Raw genomic sequence first — 13,519 nt, 5'->3', positions numbered from 1 at the left:
GTCGTAGCTAAATTCATAGGGAATCCTCCATCAAATCTACCGACTGAGTCTCGGATTCAAGTGGGGTACAATGAAGATATAGTCCGCTGAACTCCATAGTTGAGGACTCTTGGGGCCGGTGATTCCATGGGCCTCGAGCACTCTTGGGATGTTGGCATCACATCGAGTGGAAGGACCCCTATGAGCATTGGTGCTACTGGTGATTGACCTTTTGACCATAGCTAAGCTAGTGGCATCGTTTGTTGGGCTAGCTACGGTAAAAGTGGAGCGACGACTTGTATCATGCTTATTAGTGTCTAAACCTACTAGGTGAGGTTCAAGAACACATCAAAAAGGTCAAGCAAGTGGCTCGAGGTCAACCCCAGGAGTGAAAGGCCTGAGTCGTTGAACAAACGCCACTAACACATCGACGTTTAAGCTAAGGTGGATGCGTCAACATGCGGAAAGAGTGACTATTGCCCCCCTTTAAGCAAAAGTACTATGGATTTGGCAAAACCTCATCGCTCAAGCATTCATTGAGAGGGTTGGTTGGTGAGCGTTCTTGTAACATCGGACCCTCCTTCTAGTGTCAATATAATGAAGGAAAATATCAAACATCTTAGTCAACCCAACATAATCCAAACTCATATGCACAAGGTTGCCCAAGGTAGCTTCGAGGTAGAAACGTAGCACTCCCAAGGTATCACCTACATTAAGAACGAGATTAAAAAAAGTTTCTCGACCCGATCCCGCTAATACTCGAGTTAGTAACTCAAAATCCTAGAGTGCAAGCACGAGTAATAAAAAAAAAGTCAGCCTCTTCACCTTGTATTGAATACTAGTTTTTATACCGGATCTCAAAGGGACATATTCCGTGAAATATTATATGAGGAGACAATCTCTAATCGTTCTCAACTGTCGCAAATTATCTACTTTAAACTCCTATCGATCGATGATTGACATACTATATCCAATCAACTATCTTTACAGATCAAGAGAATACCAATACCAATCTGCATCTCTTTTTTTTGTCATTACTTGGATATGGCTTTCTTTAAAGATCAAAGGAATACCAATTTAACAAGCAAACAACACCGTTTACTCGACCCACATTGAAAATGAACTCTACAATAGAATACAGGGCTTACATGACACAAGGCAAAAGTACCGCTCCCTGGGAAGCGTTTCCTCGTTTCGAAGACGATTTGGTGCCACTATTTAGTTCTGCACAAATAATGCGAAGAGTAGTCAGGAATCATACCAAGTGTAGTCCGCCGTCCATCTTGCAAGCGTCCTCGAGAACACTGTTTTGTTTTTCGAGGTTACTTAAAACAATGCGAAGTTCTTTTGTCTCTATAAAGCAGTAGTTCGTGTTGTTGTCCCTATTCATCCTTTATCCAGCCATGAATTCTCTCCCGTCCGTTCTTGGCAGGCATTAAAAACATACTCGACTCCTCCAATACTCCAATCAGAGTTATCCAAAGAGTAAAAATAAACAAACTTCTCCCATTCTTTACTCACGTCCTATAAAAGTTGGCCTGCTTTGCAATATCCACTACTCCTACCCCCCTTTCAACATGATTTTGCAGATTCACAATCGAAATCATGATTGTGGCCATAATATGGATCAAAGAAAAGCTTAAACTAGATTCAAATTGTAAATCATAAAATTGAATTATTTTCCTTTTCAAGCTTAAAAGTTTCAAACGTGGATCAACAAGAAACTAAATAATAATATCGTCTAGCAATAGTCTATTAAAACAAGCTTCATTTTCTTGTCACTACAAGTTAGCAGATAATCAAGAACGGCGACTAATGAAACTAACGAAATGATCTAATTGAATCTATATAGACATAATACATAAAGCATACATGAAAATTTCTGTTGGATTCAATCAGGGACAAGAAACCATTTGGGACCAGTTCTGATCCGGCCAAATGAAGAAGAGTTTCTATCAATAATATCGCCACAACATTGAATGATAGTGTTGCCAAAAACATTTAACATATTCAGAATCAAAACAAGAAAGAAAAGTTAACCATTCTCCTGCATAATAGTTTTTTTTTATTTTGTAATTCACAAATCTTGACAAGAACAAATATTAATGTATGATAAGAATATAAGAAATTTGAATTCATATAGGCTGCATTATATGAAAAATATGTAAAGTTTTATGACTTAATACTATCTCCATCCTAGCTCATAATTTTGATATTTCTTTTTTGTCTTGCAATTCACAAACTGAAATGAAAGTAACTTTGAATATATTTGCAATTTAAGAGAAGCTAGTAGAGTGGGTAAAAGATCAAATGAGAAAAGATTGACCATTCTGGAATCAAAGAAAGAATGATTAGATGCCAGTAATAATAATATTATAGGACCTTAATGGATGGCCATTCGACTTAATTTGTGAGTTATGTTTTGTTCATGAGAGCAGACAAATGATTAATAACTCATGATAAATCCATTCATATGAAAAAATTAAAAATCCAAACATCAAGCAACCAAGATATTTCATATTTGTTAAGAGGAAAATCACCTCAAACAACAAGTCTAATGAGATGCTATACAAGTATATAGTGAAAAAGAAAGATTCACTCATGGATGCTTTATAAGTATGTAATAATGTAGTTGAAGGGAAAATAACATTGTTCTTCGTTATCCTGTATGAAATTTCCATGTTGATGTACCTGCCAGATTTTTAGAAGGTTTGACTAATGCTTTGGATCTACTGATGATACCAATCAACAATTAGCTGTCTTTCAAAGTTCTACACATTGCTTCAACTTGCCACTTGCTTCAAATAAAAAGAACTCGATACAAAGTTCAAGCAGGTAAACATGCAACTTCTTTTTCTAATTAAAGCCAGTCAAATTCAGGTACCGCCTGTAACTTCTCTCTATTTTTTTTATGCTTTTTCTCTTCTTTTTATCTCTCCGATCAGTCACTGAATCAATGCATTTAACGAATGCACAGCTCCACCAGGAATGAGGAAATAGCCTAAAAGGATTTTGGAATAGCAAGTATCCATCAACTGGCAGGATCAAGTCGAGATCAACCAATCTGCCAAACATGGTCAAAAGCAAAGAATTCAATTTACCAGTCCATCTCAGGCGGTTCGACCCAGTTTTTTCTTTTCTTTTTTTTTTTTTTAAGATGTTAGGTCTGGGATTTTCCTTTTTTAAAGGACCTGAACCAAACAATGGGTGCTTAGGGCTAGGTTTTTCCGACTCAAACCAGATGTTTTAGGGCTTGCAAGCAGTCATGAGCCCTTTCTCCCTCTTCACACTGTCACGCAACAGCCGCCATGCGTTCTTCCTCCCTGTGCTGCTGCACGTCCATGGCCTGTCAACCGCCAACTGCCTCATATCCAATATTTATACTTCTCCACCACTGTCTTCTTCTTCCTCTTTTTTTCTTCTTTCATTCTCCCTTCTTTCTTCCAACATCCCCCAGAAGAACAGTACCATGGTACATCTTGGTGTACCACACATTAGTGCATCGACATTAACCCATACGGTCCTGCCATCAACCAGTGTGGGTCTGATGCTAAAAATCCATTCCTTGATCTCCAGGAAATAAAGGCATCCCCCAGTGTGGGTCTGATGCCATTAACCAGTGTGGGTCTGATGCCATCAACCAGTGTGGGTCAAATATCAAGTAAAGGCATCCAGTTTGGAGAAGTAGAATATTGAATGTGTACATCGGAAAAAATGAACCAAAAGGGGTTAAGAACATGTATATTTCTCTATGTGGTGATTCATTCCATCGTGTCTCATATAATGCAAAAGAAACAAAGAATTCTAGTGGAACGTAAAAAAATATTAATTTCTTACCTATAATCATTTGAAAGCAGCAGAAAATTTAACCATGTTGCACACCTTTGACTAAAATTCAATGTTTTTTGAATTGGTTTGATCTACTTACAAAAGGTCTGCATGTCAAACTCTTATTTCATTTGGATGTATTTAAGAGAAACAAGCCATCTTCAACAAAGCCTTCAATTAAAAGTTTCTATGTTGTAAAAGTGAGACAGCAAGCACAATAACTAAACATATTCGCTTATATTAACTTCTTGATCATATACTCCCTTATTTCCTCTTAAGTGTAAGCATTATCACCTAGTCATGTCTCAAGGAGTGTGGATTGAGACATAAATCCATTGTTCTCTAGTGAGTATAAAGTACAAATGTGAAACATGATTGTTTGTTATTTGGTGTTTTCTTTCAGAGAAAGGTAGGACATCTTAGAAGACAACATGATACATATAACTGAAGAGTCATCCAAATAGAAAGACAAATTTCATACAAAAACCAAAATGGTGAAGATGGAAACAAGGAAATTCGCATACAATAGGATGAATGCGTATAAAACTTCACAACATTTAAACCATAAAAGTCATAGTAAACAAGATTTCAAGTCTCAAGTTTCCGATTATCACAATAAGGGTACACCGATAGTGAGCAAACAAAAGAAAGATGTCTCAGGTTTTCACAATAGTCACCATGTTAACTAACAACAGAGGCATATCAAGTCCATGCATTGCTGAATGTTGCAGTTCAAAGGCAGTAAGAAACAATGAAATGACAACTTGTAAATAAAAGAAAAGAGCTGCTTCTACATTCCAAAACCAAATACAGCTCGTATCTTGTGGAAGATGAGATCCCTCCATCCTCTTTCTGTGTTTTCCACAACCGTGGCATTCCCATACCTGTAAACAAACCCAAACAAATGATATTAGATAAGAGACCATACATATGCTAAACAAGAGGATGCTGTTATTGTTAGAAAGAATCTTACTTGTCTTCCTCTGGCACATTTGTCTGCGTCAATTTCACAATAGTAACTCCTTGCTCAGGCTCATCAAAAGTCAGCCTCACCTGCATTCCATTAACTTATCAAATCCCAAAACCCAATTACAAGTTCAATAGATCAGAAATATAGAGCTGAAAAATGCACTCACCGTTGAATGAACACCCTCTGGCCAGCTTCCAAATCTCCACTTCTGAACGATCAGCTTGGCTTCCTGCAGTTCTTCATTGACCCCAGTGATCGATCCATCAAAGAGGCTGAACTGCCCACCAACTTCCTTGCTAATCCTAACATTGCTCTGAGTGAAACCCTTCCATCGGTTCTCATCCATCAAGATCTCATAAATATCCCTTGCCCTACAGTAGAACTTCTCCGTCAAAGATATGTTCTTAAAGCCCTCTTTAGTCTTCTTCTTCTCCTTCGTTGCCACCGATGCATTACCCGCTACAGATGCGGTCGGAGCAGTCTTCCCTCCAGCTGCAGGGGAAGCCGCAGACTGGTTTTTTCCAACAACAGAGGGAGGCTTCTTGGTCTCGAGCTCGTCCATCGCGGGGCCACCCTTGGCCATCGCCTGCACGTAAGCCCGAAGCTTCTCCAGCACCACCGGCTTGCCCTTGGCAATAAAGGCGTCCTTGATCCGGCGCCCGACAGGGCCGTCATCATCCCGGATGGTGATCCTGACCTCGGGGTCCTCTCCGGCGTTCTCATCGGCGAGGTAAGGCACCTCGACGGATCCGGAGACCTTGACGAGAGGGTCGCCCCCAGCGGTAGAGTCACGGGCCTCGCCCTCCCAGGATAGGGAGAGGGAGAGCTCGTAGCCCGGGATGACCTTGCCCTTACGGATGTTGACGTAGGCCTCGCCCTCGAGCTTATCGAGTGCCTTGGTGCGGATGGCGAGGCCGCCCTCGCCGTCGAGAATGGTGAGGCCGGAGAGGAGGGAGGAGAGGAACGAGCGGGACCACTCGATGCAGTTGCGCTCCGCCCAGTGCCAGTTGTGGACGTTGGTGCCGTCAACGCGCTCTTCGACGATCCACCGCTTGTCGCCCTCACCAAACTTCGCCATGGCTAGATTTAGGGCCGGCGACGGCAACACTGGAATTAGGGTTCCACAGATACGGAAGAGAAATGACGGCCAAGCGTTCCCGAATAGCAAATTATGCGGACGGCTAACAAAGTGTTATGGGGAGGGGATTAATACACGCGAACAATCGAGAAAGGGATTCTGGAGTCTTCGATTTGGAACTGTCTGGAAGTTTACGTGTTTTTAGTCACGTAGATGATCGCATATTTACTATTTTATTGGAAGACATGCAACGGAGATGGCGTATAGGGGTGCAATGAAATCGAACTCGAGCTCGACTCGAGTTAGAAAAATAGGGTTTCTGGAGTCTTCGGTTTGCAACCGTCCGGAAGTTTCCTGATCTCCTTTTTAATGTTTTTATTATTTTATTAAAATATCGGCTCACCAGTAGCTTATCAAAAGAGTCAAATTTGAGCTCGAGACAGAAATATGATTCAGCAGACAAAGGAAATTACAAAATCAACTCCCAATGATGTAAGAAAAACAAGTCTTCAACAACAAACACTGCACGGGCAACAAAAACTATAAATCCTATGAACAAGGTGAGGTACATCACCAGTGAGCACCTGAAACTGTCTTCAAGTACAAACAAGATCCAATGACAACGCCAATAATGCGCCAGTAGCACATTTTGAAGCTCATTACGAGCTACCAAATATTGGCTGCCCATTAAAGTTTCGGATAACATCAGTCATCGAGACTGAATTCAAAATATAAATCAATTTGTTAGAGTAGTAGCTAGCAAAAGAAACATTATTATCAAGCAAATTGTATGTGATGAATGTAAAAATGACATCCAGACCATTATTGTACAATGTAATGTGCTTGGCATGTGTACTATGAACCTAATGCATGAGACCACTAATATAGACAAGCACACAAACTGCATACATTATCAAATCACAAAGTGCAAATGCTTCTTGCCGACCCTGGCTTTAGGCAATTGGTGACTGCATTGTACAAAAAAAAATTAGGGTCAGAACTGACAAGTGAATAGTATAAAAACGAAAAAAACAGGTATTAGATGTAATCTCATTCGAGTACTCTATCAAGTAGGCATCATGCAAACCATAAACACAATATCTGTCATAAAAAATAAATATACCATGCAGACCATAGATAAACAATATGCCATAACAATATATATATATATATATATATATATATATATATATATATATATATATATATATATATATATATATATATATATGAAAGCTTACGCATCAGATCAAACAGTTAACAATCCTTGTAAAGATCAGATAAAACAGATACACAGGAACAATTGAAGTTTCATGTGAAGCATTCACTTCTGAAAATCCAAGTAACATCACTAAGATGCTCATGTGTCTTATCTGTAAGGTATGTCCACATGGTAAGAGAAAAAATAGCTTACATGGTTACACAGAGGTATGTCTTAATCAAGTAATCCACAAAAATATGATGGTGCATTAAGTTTATAAAGTAATTTAGAGCAACATAATTTTCCTTGGCTTCAGATTCAAGTTTCCTTAATCTGTTGGAATTTCCTTTTGCTCTGGCTCTTCAACACTTCTTAACCATCAAATGGCTTCAAAGACATCCATCCAGCATTTGGAAAGCCCTAGCTAACCTGGTGAGACCCAAATTTAGTTAAGATCATATTCCTCAACTTTCACGAACATTTTAACCATATCCAATCGATACTTTATATACTACAGCATGAATGTCCAGATGCAAAAAATTCTTTTACTAAAATTAAGACTGAACCACGTGGGCATCTGCTACTTGTGGAAAAATTATTGGAACAATATATTCTTATGGCTGTAATAAGAGAGCAAAGACAATCACTAATGAGACAAAAGTTCAAATATATATACATGATCAACAGGTAAATGAACAGGCCTTGCAGGTTTTGCAGATAAGAACAGAGAAGAAAATCAACTATTGGATCTCAGCATCATGATGGATGATCTTCAATAGAAACTTGCCAGCTGACTATTCAGGATCATATAGATTTGATGAACAAAATGGAACACCAATACTGTCAAGCTTATTACAAGACCTAGCCTAAGAAAACCCAGGAATCCAATTCACTGTACAAGTAATTATACTTGTTTTTCACATTAGTTGTACTTGCATTTTTTCTTTTCCCAAGTGTGGAGTACCATCAACACACATAAGGCAGAATAAAAATGCTACAGCATTTCCTTGGTCAACCCCAACTTTGTCAAAATAGATCATGATATCTTTAATATTGATGTGAAAAATGCACCATTCTTTTATGAGACAACCGTCCAGAAAAGGCACAGGATAAATCTCTTCCAATTTGTCTAAGATCTTAAAAGGCAAATGATATCATGGGCAAGTCCGGAAAAGAAATTATTCAAAAACTCATAACAAATTAGACAATTGTCTATTCAAAAGACTGACTAATATTCCTCTTGAAAAGCCAGAAAATATTAAAAGGATCCTGGAAGATTGGCAAGATATCTATGTTTACATGGAAACCAAAGGAATTTACTTGAATGCAACTGTGGGTACAGGTGAAGAAATTATCAAAAGTGCAAATTTGCAAAGAATTAGGAGTTCATATCATAATGCATGATTATTCAAGTGCTTAGTAAAAATTTTTTTTAGCTGGAGCAATTAGAAACTTTAATAAGTCAGAATAGAACTAAATTATAAATATTCCAGAATGCCAAGGAGCATGGCCCACCTAGCCTCACCTAGTTCAGCCCATCAAATTTGTGAACTATATTAACCTAATACCTCAAGCCTAATCTCGGTTACTTATTAGAGGTATCACATTCTAGTGCAACCACACCACTATTCCCCTACCCTGCTATCAAAAGAACTGAAAAAAAAGGGGAGAAAAATCAGAGAACATATCAACTAATGAGAAACCAGAAACTAGAATTGCTTTAAAATTACTCTACATCTACAAGCAAAAGTGATCAATATACAGAATCCTAAGGTTATGCACAACAATCCCTGATACAATAGATTATCCAAAAACGGTAGAAAATTTCCTTCCACATCTACAGATAGGTTGCCTCACTATCAAGTTTAACTATTTTTTACATTCAAATATATTGAACAATTCATGCTACCATCAAGGAATGTTACTAAAATCAATCCTAAATCCATAACGTTCATCTACACAGGCATATGAAAGAGAATTTAGTATGTCATACAAATTCTTGAGAATTCAGTAATGTCATGCAAATTTTTAGATTTCAGTATGCCATACAAACTTTTAAGAATTCAGTATGACATACAAACATTCGGCTCGCCACAGGTCTTCTGTTTTCCTGCCTAAGAAGCAAACCTTCAGATGGACCAAACCTTTAGCACAAGGTCATTAGCCAATCTTTCCTTGTCAATGATTGTGGGGTACGCAGGACAGCAGAAGACATACACGTGTGATGCAATATTTTATCATCACATCAGCAACTCATAAGCATTCATGTTTTTGACTGGATCTAGGATTGGATTGTAAAGGTTCAAATGTACATCTTACTTCATGTATTAGTTACCAATCGTTTCAGTTTTAGTTTCTGGTCTATTCATAAATAGGCTGAAACCTAGAGGCCTTTAAATACAATTATATCCCATAAAAAGATAATCCCCACAAAAACAAATGGTCTGATGCTAAACCAGGAAATTATTATCATTTACAAGAGCTGACTCTCTAATAAAAAGAGTCCAGAAAATACTTTGATAATAAAGGAGATATTGTAGTAATCATAATATGATTTTACTAAAATATTCTTTTTTTCCTTTTGGAAATATTTTCTGTCATAAAGGAAATATCGTTTGGTAAAAATTTATTGAAAGAGAAGTTAAAGAGCTGGAAATTAATTGTAAGATTTGATTTATTTGAGAATAAGAAAGGTTTTTTTTTTATTTCTGTGCTTCTCTTACTCTCGTAATTTTCCACTCTCTTCTTTATCTTTTTCGTCATATCAATTTCTGTTGTGCATGTTTTATTCAGATTTTTGTTGATTTCCATTCACATAAAAATATCACATATGATGAAGGTACAACTGCTGTTTTACGAAGGTACAGCAACATAAAGCACTATGCCTGGCACAACAACAGTGAATGATGATTATTATCTCCAAAGTTATTTGAACTTCAACAACATTAAAAATAAAGTTCTATCGACCTCCATACAAGCCTGAGCTAACAAAAAGTAGTTTTCATAAATTAAAATTTTGTTGTCTAGGAACCATCCTTGCTCCTGTAGCAAGAGTAAGGCTAATTACAGATTACACCCTGTAATTAGTTACCTTTATCATCTCAATCCCAATATTTTCAAAAGTTACATTAAAATTTCTATACTTATGAAAGTGAAATATTTAACCTCATTGCTCCAACAAAACCCTTCTTTTCTCTTGATTTTTAACTCTATAAAATTATATTTTTAACCCTGTATAGGGATCTCAATATTTCATTTTCATAAGTATAGGAAATCCAATATAACTTTTGAAAGTTTAAGAACCGGAATGCTAAAGGAGATTAATTACAGTGGGTAATCTATAATTAGCAGACAGGAGTATCCCTATATTTGGTTAATTAACACCTAAGTAAGGTCCTGAATGAAATAGTTGTCCAATATGAAGTCCTCTTCCATAGATGATCAATAGTGTACACCAACTTCACATGACTTTATCCTATGAACTCTTGAATTAGATATTTAAAACAAATAGGACCAACTAAGTTGCATAATTATCTTGTGGATCATGCTTAGCCACATAGTTGCTATGGAAAATGAAGCCTCAACCATCCCTAAATTCAGTGCCAAATGATATTACCATCAAATAACTAAATACATCAAATGAAAAGACCTCCTTTCTTCTTACTTTTACTTTTACTAAAATCCAGAAACTAATGGTTTTAACGATTAAATTAAAAGCATATTGTGATTCAAGAAACCAATACCAGATTAGTCAATATTGTATCATGTCATTTTAATACCAAGGCCTCCTTCCATTATCTAATTTTATAGTTTTAAAGCAATTTTCTTCTTGTCTAAAGTTGCATTAACTGGAAAGTTAAAATAAACAAAGAGGGTAACCAGTTATTAATGGATGGTGCTGAATTTTTGTCCCATTGTTCATCGAGACTTCACAATTAAAGTTATTCACTATAGACAAAATCATAAAAGGAAGAGGCTGGACTAATGCATTACCAAATGCATGTTCTAGATATAGAACTTATGAGATCAATTTTATTAGCAGAAATATTATCTTTGTTATTCTGTGCATATTTTCAGCCTTGTATTATCCGAGCCAAAGTTTAAAATATTGATCTGCCACCGATACTGGTTGGTGGTCACACTGCTAAAGTAATGGTATGCATAGACATACCAATGCTTGATACATGTTGGTACTGCTAACACGAGAGGAAGAAGGAGAGAAGGAGAGGAATAGGAGGAGAAGAAGAGGAAGAAGATAAGAAACCTGAGGAGGAGAACAATGCATAGGAGAAGAAAAGAGGAAAAAGCGACCACAGTGACACAAGGAGGATGTTCACTGGTAGTGACAGAAGATATGGCAAAGGCAGAGAAGAGAGAGGAGACCTGCTTCCCAGTGCCATTGACAGACAGCTGCCACTGTCAGCTGTGCTTTTGACAAACTGTCAATATTAAATATACGAATCATATTTCAATTTTCAACTGGTACTTATGAAACAGGGAATGTACCATCTGATACAACTCATTTCAAATTGAATGCATGAAATCATTAGAATCATGTGCCTATCCCCTGTCAGACCAGTAAATACCAGGCTGTATAGGCAATACACCTAGTAATTGAAATTTTGAACCTTATAATGTTATCATTTCAATGTAATCCTAACATGTACTGATATGTACTAACAAATAATTGTCTAAGCATAAGCTGCAGTGATCAAACAATTGCAAATCAGTGCACACATCATAAGAATCAATCAGACAGTACATCATTATTAGCATGTCACCTAACACCGCAAAGCCTTCAAACTGCATCACTGAATGATTTGGGTGGTTTTAAGTAATACATAATGGTTTACAAAACTCAAACTTCACTTGACGGATTCTCCTATGACTGACAAAGAATTCCACATTTTCATCCTCCATGTGAACAGGCCAATATTTTGGCATACATTGGCTATGATATAATGCTATGAGATGAATCTGATGGTCCCAGTAAAAGTTGGTAGTCATTTAAAGTAATCGGCTTTCTTTACAACTTACCAACCTTTGACTAGTGAGATATAAGTCCAATGTTAACAAAAAATAAGCCAGTTCAATGATCATAATAACCAAGATAACAACACATAAATTTGCAATAGCAATCATGATAGCGTATGTTGGGTTGCATCACAACCTTTTTGGTTAATGGAATTATAATCATGGCAGTGAATACCGTAATAGAACGAACCATACCTCAAAATTTTCCGTGAAGAACCATCAGGGATTCATACTAAAAAAGTTCTCCCTAATTTCAAGCATCATGGTATCCTCGTCGTCATCCACCCTACCTGCCATGGCTGTTCCATCCCTCTCCATTGGAAACTCCAGAGAGGGCGTCTCCCCAGTATTAGCCAGTGCTATATCGACCTGTGCCATCTGAATCAGCGATGCGTCCATGGTGGCAGATGCTGGCGACCGGACCGGGAACGACAGGCGATGCTGCCTCCTCACTTGCCACAGTGCGGCTGTCAGTACCAGCGCTTCATCATCAGCCGCGCCCAGCGCCAGTGCCAGCGCATCCGGATCCCCATCGCCCTCCGCCAAGACTCCCGTGGGATGGTCAGATTCTTCAGCACCGCCGGCAGTTTCATCGGGGGAGGGGAGCGGGGAGCGGCAGATGGGGCAGGAGTTGTGAAGGGAGAGCCAAGGGACGATGCAGTCGGAGTGGTACAGGTGGGAACAAGGGAGGCGGCGGGCACTGGCGTGGAGGGGGAAATCGTCCTTGCAGATGGCACAAGCGGGGAGGGAGGCATCGTCCGAGATGCAGACTATGGGTAGGGCGTCGATGGAGGCGGCAGGAGCGGAGGAGGGGCCAAGCCGGGGGGCGGGTTCCAGGAAAAGCGGGTCGATACGGCGGCGGAGGCGATAGCTCGGGTTAGAGGGAAGGCTGCGGCGTTGGTCGGAGTCGTAAGCGAAGCCTCCGTCGTTGTCATCGTCATCGGAATCAGTGAGGACGAGGGGCAGGGATTGGGGAGGGGGAGCGACGTCGGCGGCGGCAGAGGAGGAGGACTGATGGTCGGTGGGGGGTTGGAGTAGTTCCATTTCTTCGAGGAAGTCGGAGCGGGAGCAATCGGGGCAGATGAGAGGTGGGTGGGAGGGGAGGAGGGTAACGCTCATGTCGCACTCGTGGCACCAGTAGATCACGGGCCGACAGGTGGAGGTAGAGGAGCAGAGAGGTGCGCCGCCCTCGACGGTGGTTGGAACGGGTGGAGAAACAGCGGAAGACATGGCCTCTTTCCTCCGCCTCAATTTTTTCTCGCCCACTCTCCCTGCTCCTCCCCCCTTCTTCTTCTTCCCTCCTTCTTCTTCTTCTTGTCCTACTCGATATGGCTTGGTAAACAGGTAATGGTGGGGTTGGTACGTAAGATGAACGTAAGGTCGGGTGGACTAGCCAATCGACAACGTTTCCTGGACGGAACTATAAATT

The 13,519-nt window shown here is 39.1% G+C and overlaps 2 protein-coding genes across 3 annotated transcripts; both read right to left on the bottom strand.

The window, feature by feature from the left end:
- Positions 1-4,378: 4,378 nt before the first annotated feature.
- LOC135648891 (uncharacterized) lies at positions 4,379-5,970 on the bottom strand. The gene is made up of 3 exons (XM_065166897.1): positions 4,944-5,970; positions 4,781-4,860; positions 4,379-4,691 (listed from the first exon to the last, which is right to left on the bottom strand). The coding sequence occupies exons 1-3, from the start codon at positions 5,853-5,855 to the stop codon at positions 4,598-4,600; spliced, it is 1,086 nt and encodes a 361-aa protein (XP_065022969.1). The 5' UTR covers positions 5,856-5,970; the 3' UTR covers positions 4,379-4,597.
- A 642-nt stretch (positions 5,971-6,612) lies between these two features.
- Positions 6,613-13,431, bottom strand: LOC103999185 (E3 ubiquitin-protein ligase RING1). Of its 2 annotated transcripts, none has more exons than XM_009420852.3 (2): positions 12,286-13,431; positions 6,613-6,823 (listed from the first exon to the last, which is right to left on the bottom strand). In XM_009420852.3, the coding sequence occupies exon 1, from the start codon at positions 13,318-13,320 to the stop codon at positions 12,310-12,312; it is 1,011 nt and encodes a 336-aa protein (XP_009419127.2). In that variant the 5' UTR covers positions 13,321-13,431; the 3' UTR covers positions 6,613-6,823; positions 12,286-12,309. The 2 variants fall into 2 exon arrangements, with proteins under 2 accessions (XP_009419127.2, XP_009419126.2); XM_009420851.3 differs by lacking the exon at positions 6,613-6,823 and adding an exon at positions 7,159-7,485.
- Positions 13,432-13,519: the final 88 nt, after the last annotated feature.

The sequence above is a fragment of the Musa acuminata genome, chromosome BXJ3-9 (genome assembly GCF_036884655.1).
Source record: "Musa acuminata AAA Group cultivar baxijiao chromosome BXJ3-9, Cavendish_Baxijiao_AAA, whole genome shotgun sequence".
NCBI classification, from domain to species: domain Eukaryota; kingdom Viridiplantae; phylum Streptophyta; class Magnoliopsida; order Zingiberales; family Musaceae; genus Musa; species Musa acuminata.
Note: the sequence above shows the minus strand (reverse complement) of the source record. Positions and strands in the feature narration are given on the sequence as shown.

Bases quoted from the DNA above. Each gene is read 5' to 3' on its own strand.
- LOC103999185 (XM_009420852.3), bottom strand. From the start codon at position 13,320: ATGTCTTCCGCTGTTTCTCCACCCGTTCCAACCACCGTCGAGGGCGGC.
- LOC135648891 (XM_065166897.1), bottom strand. From the start codon at position 5,855: ATGGCGAAGTTTGGTGAGGGCGACAAGCGGTGGATCGTCGAAGAGCGC. The intron at 4,861-4,943 runs GTGAGTGCATTT...AATGGAATGCAG, and splicing joins CAGAGGGTGTTCATTCAACG to GTGAGGCTGACTTTTGATGA. The intron at 4,692-4,780 runs GTAAGATTCTTT...GTTTGTTTACAG, and splicing joins AATGTGCCAGAGGAAGACAA to GTATGGGAATGCCACGGTTG.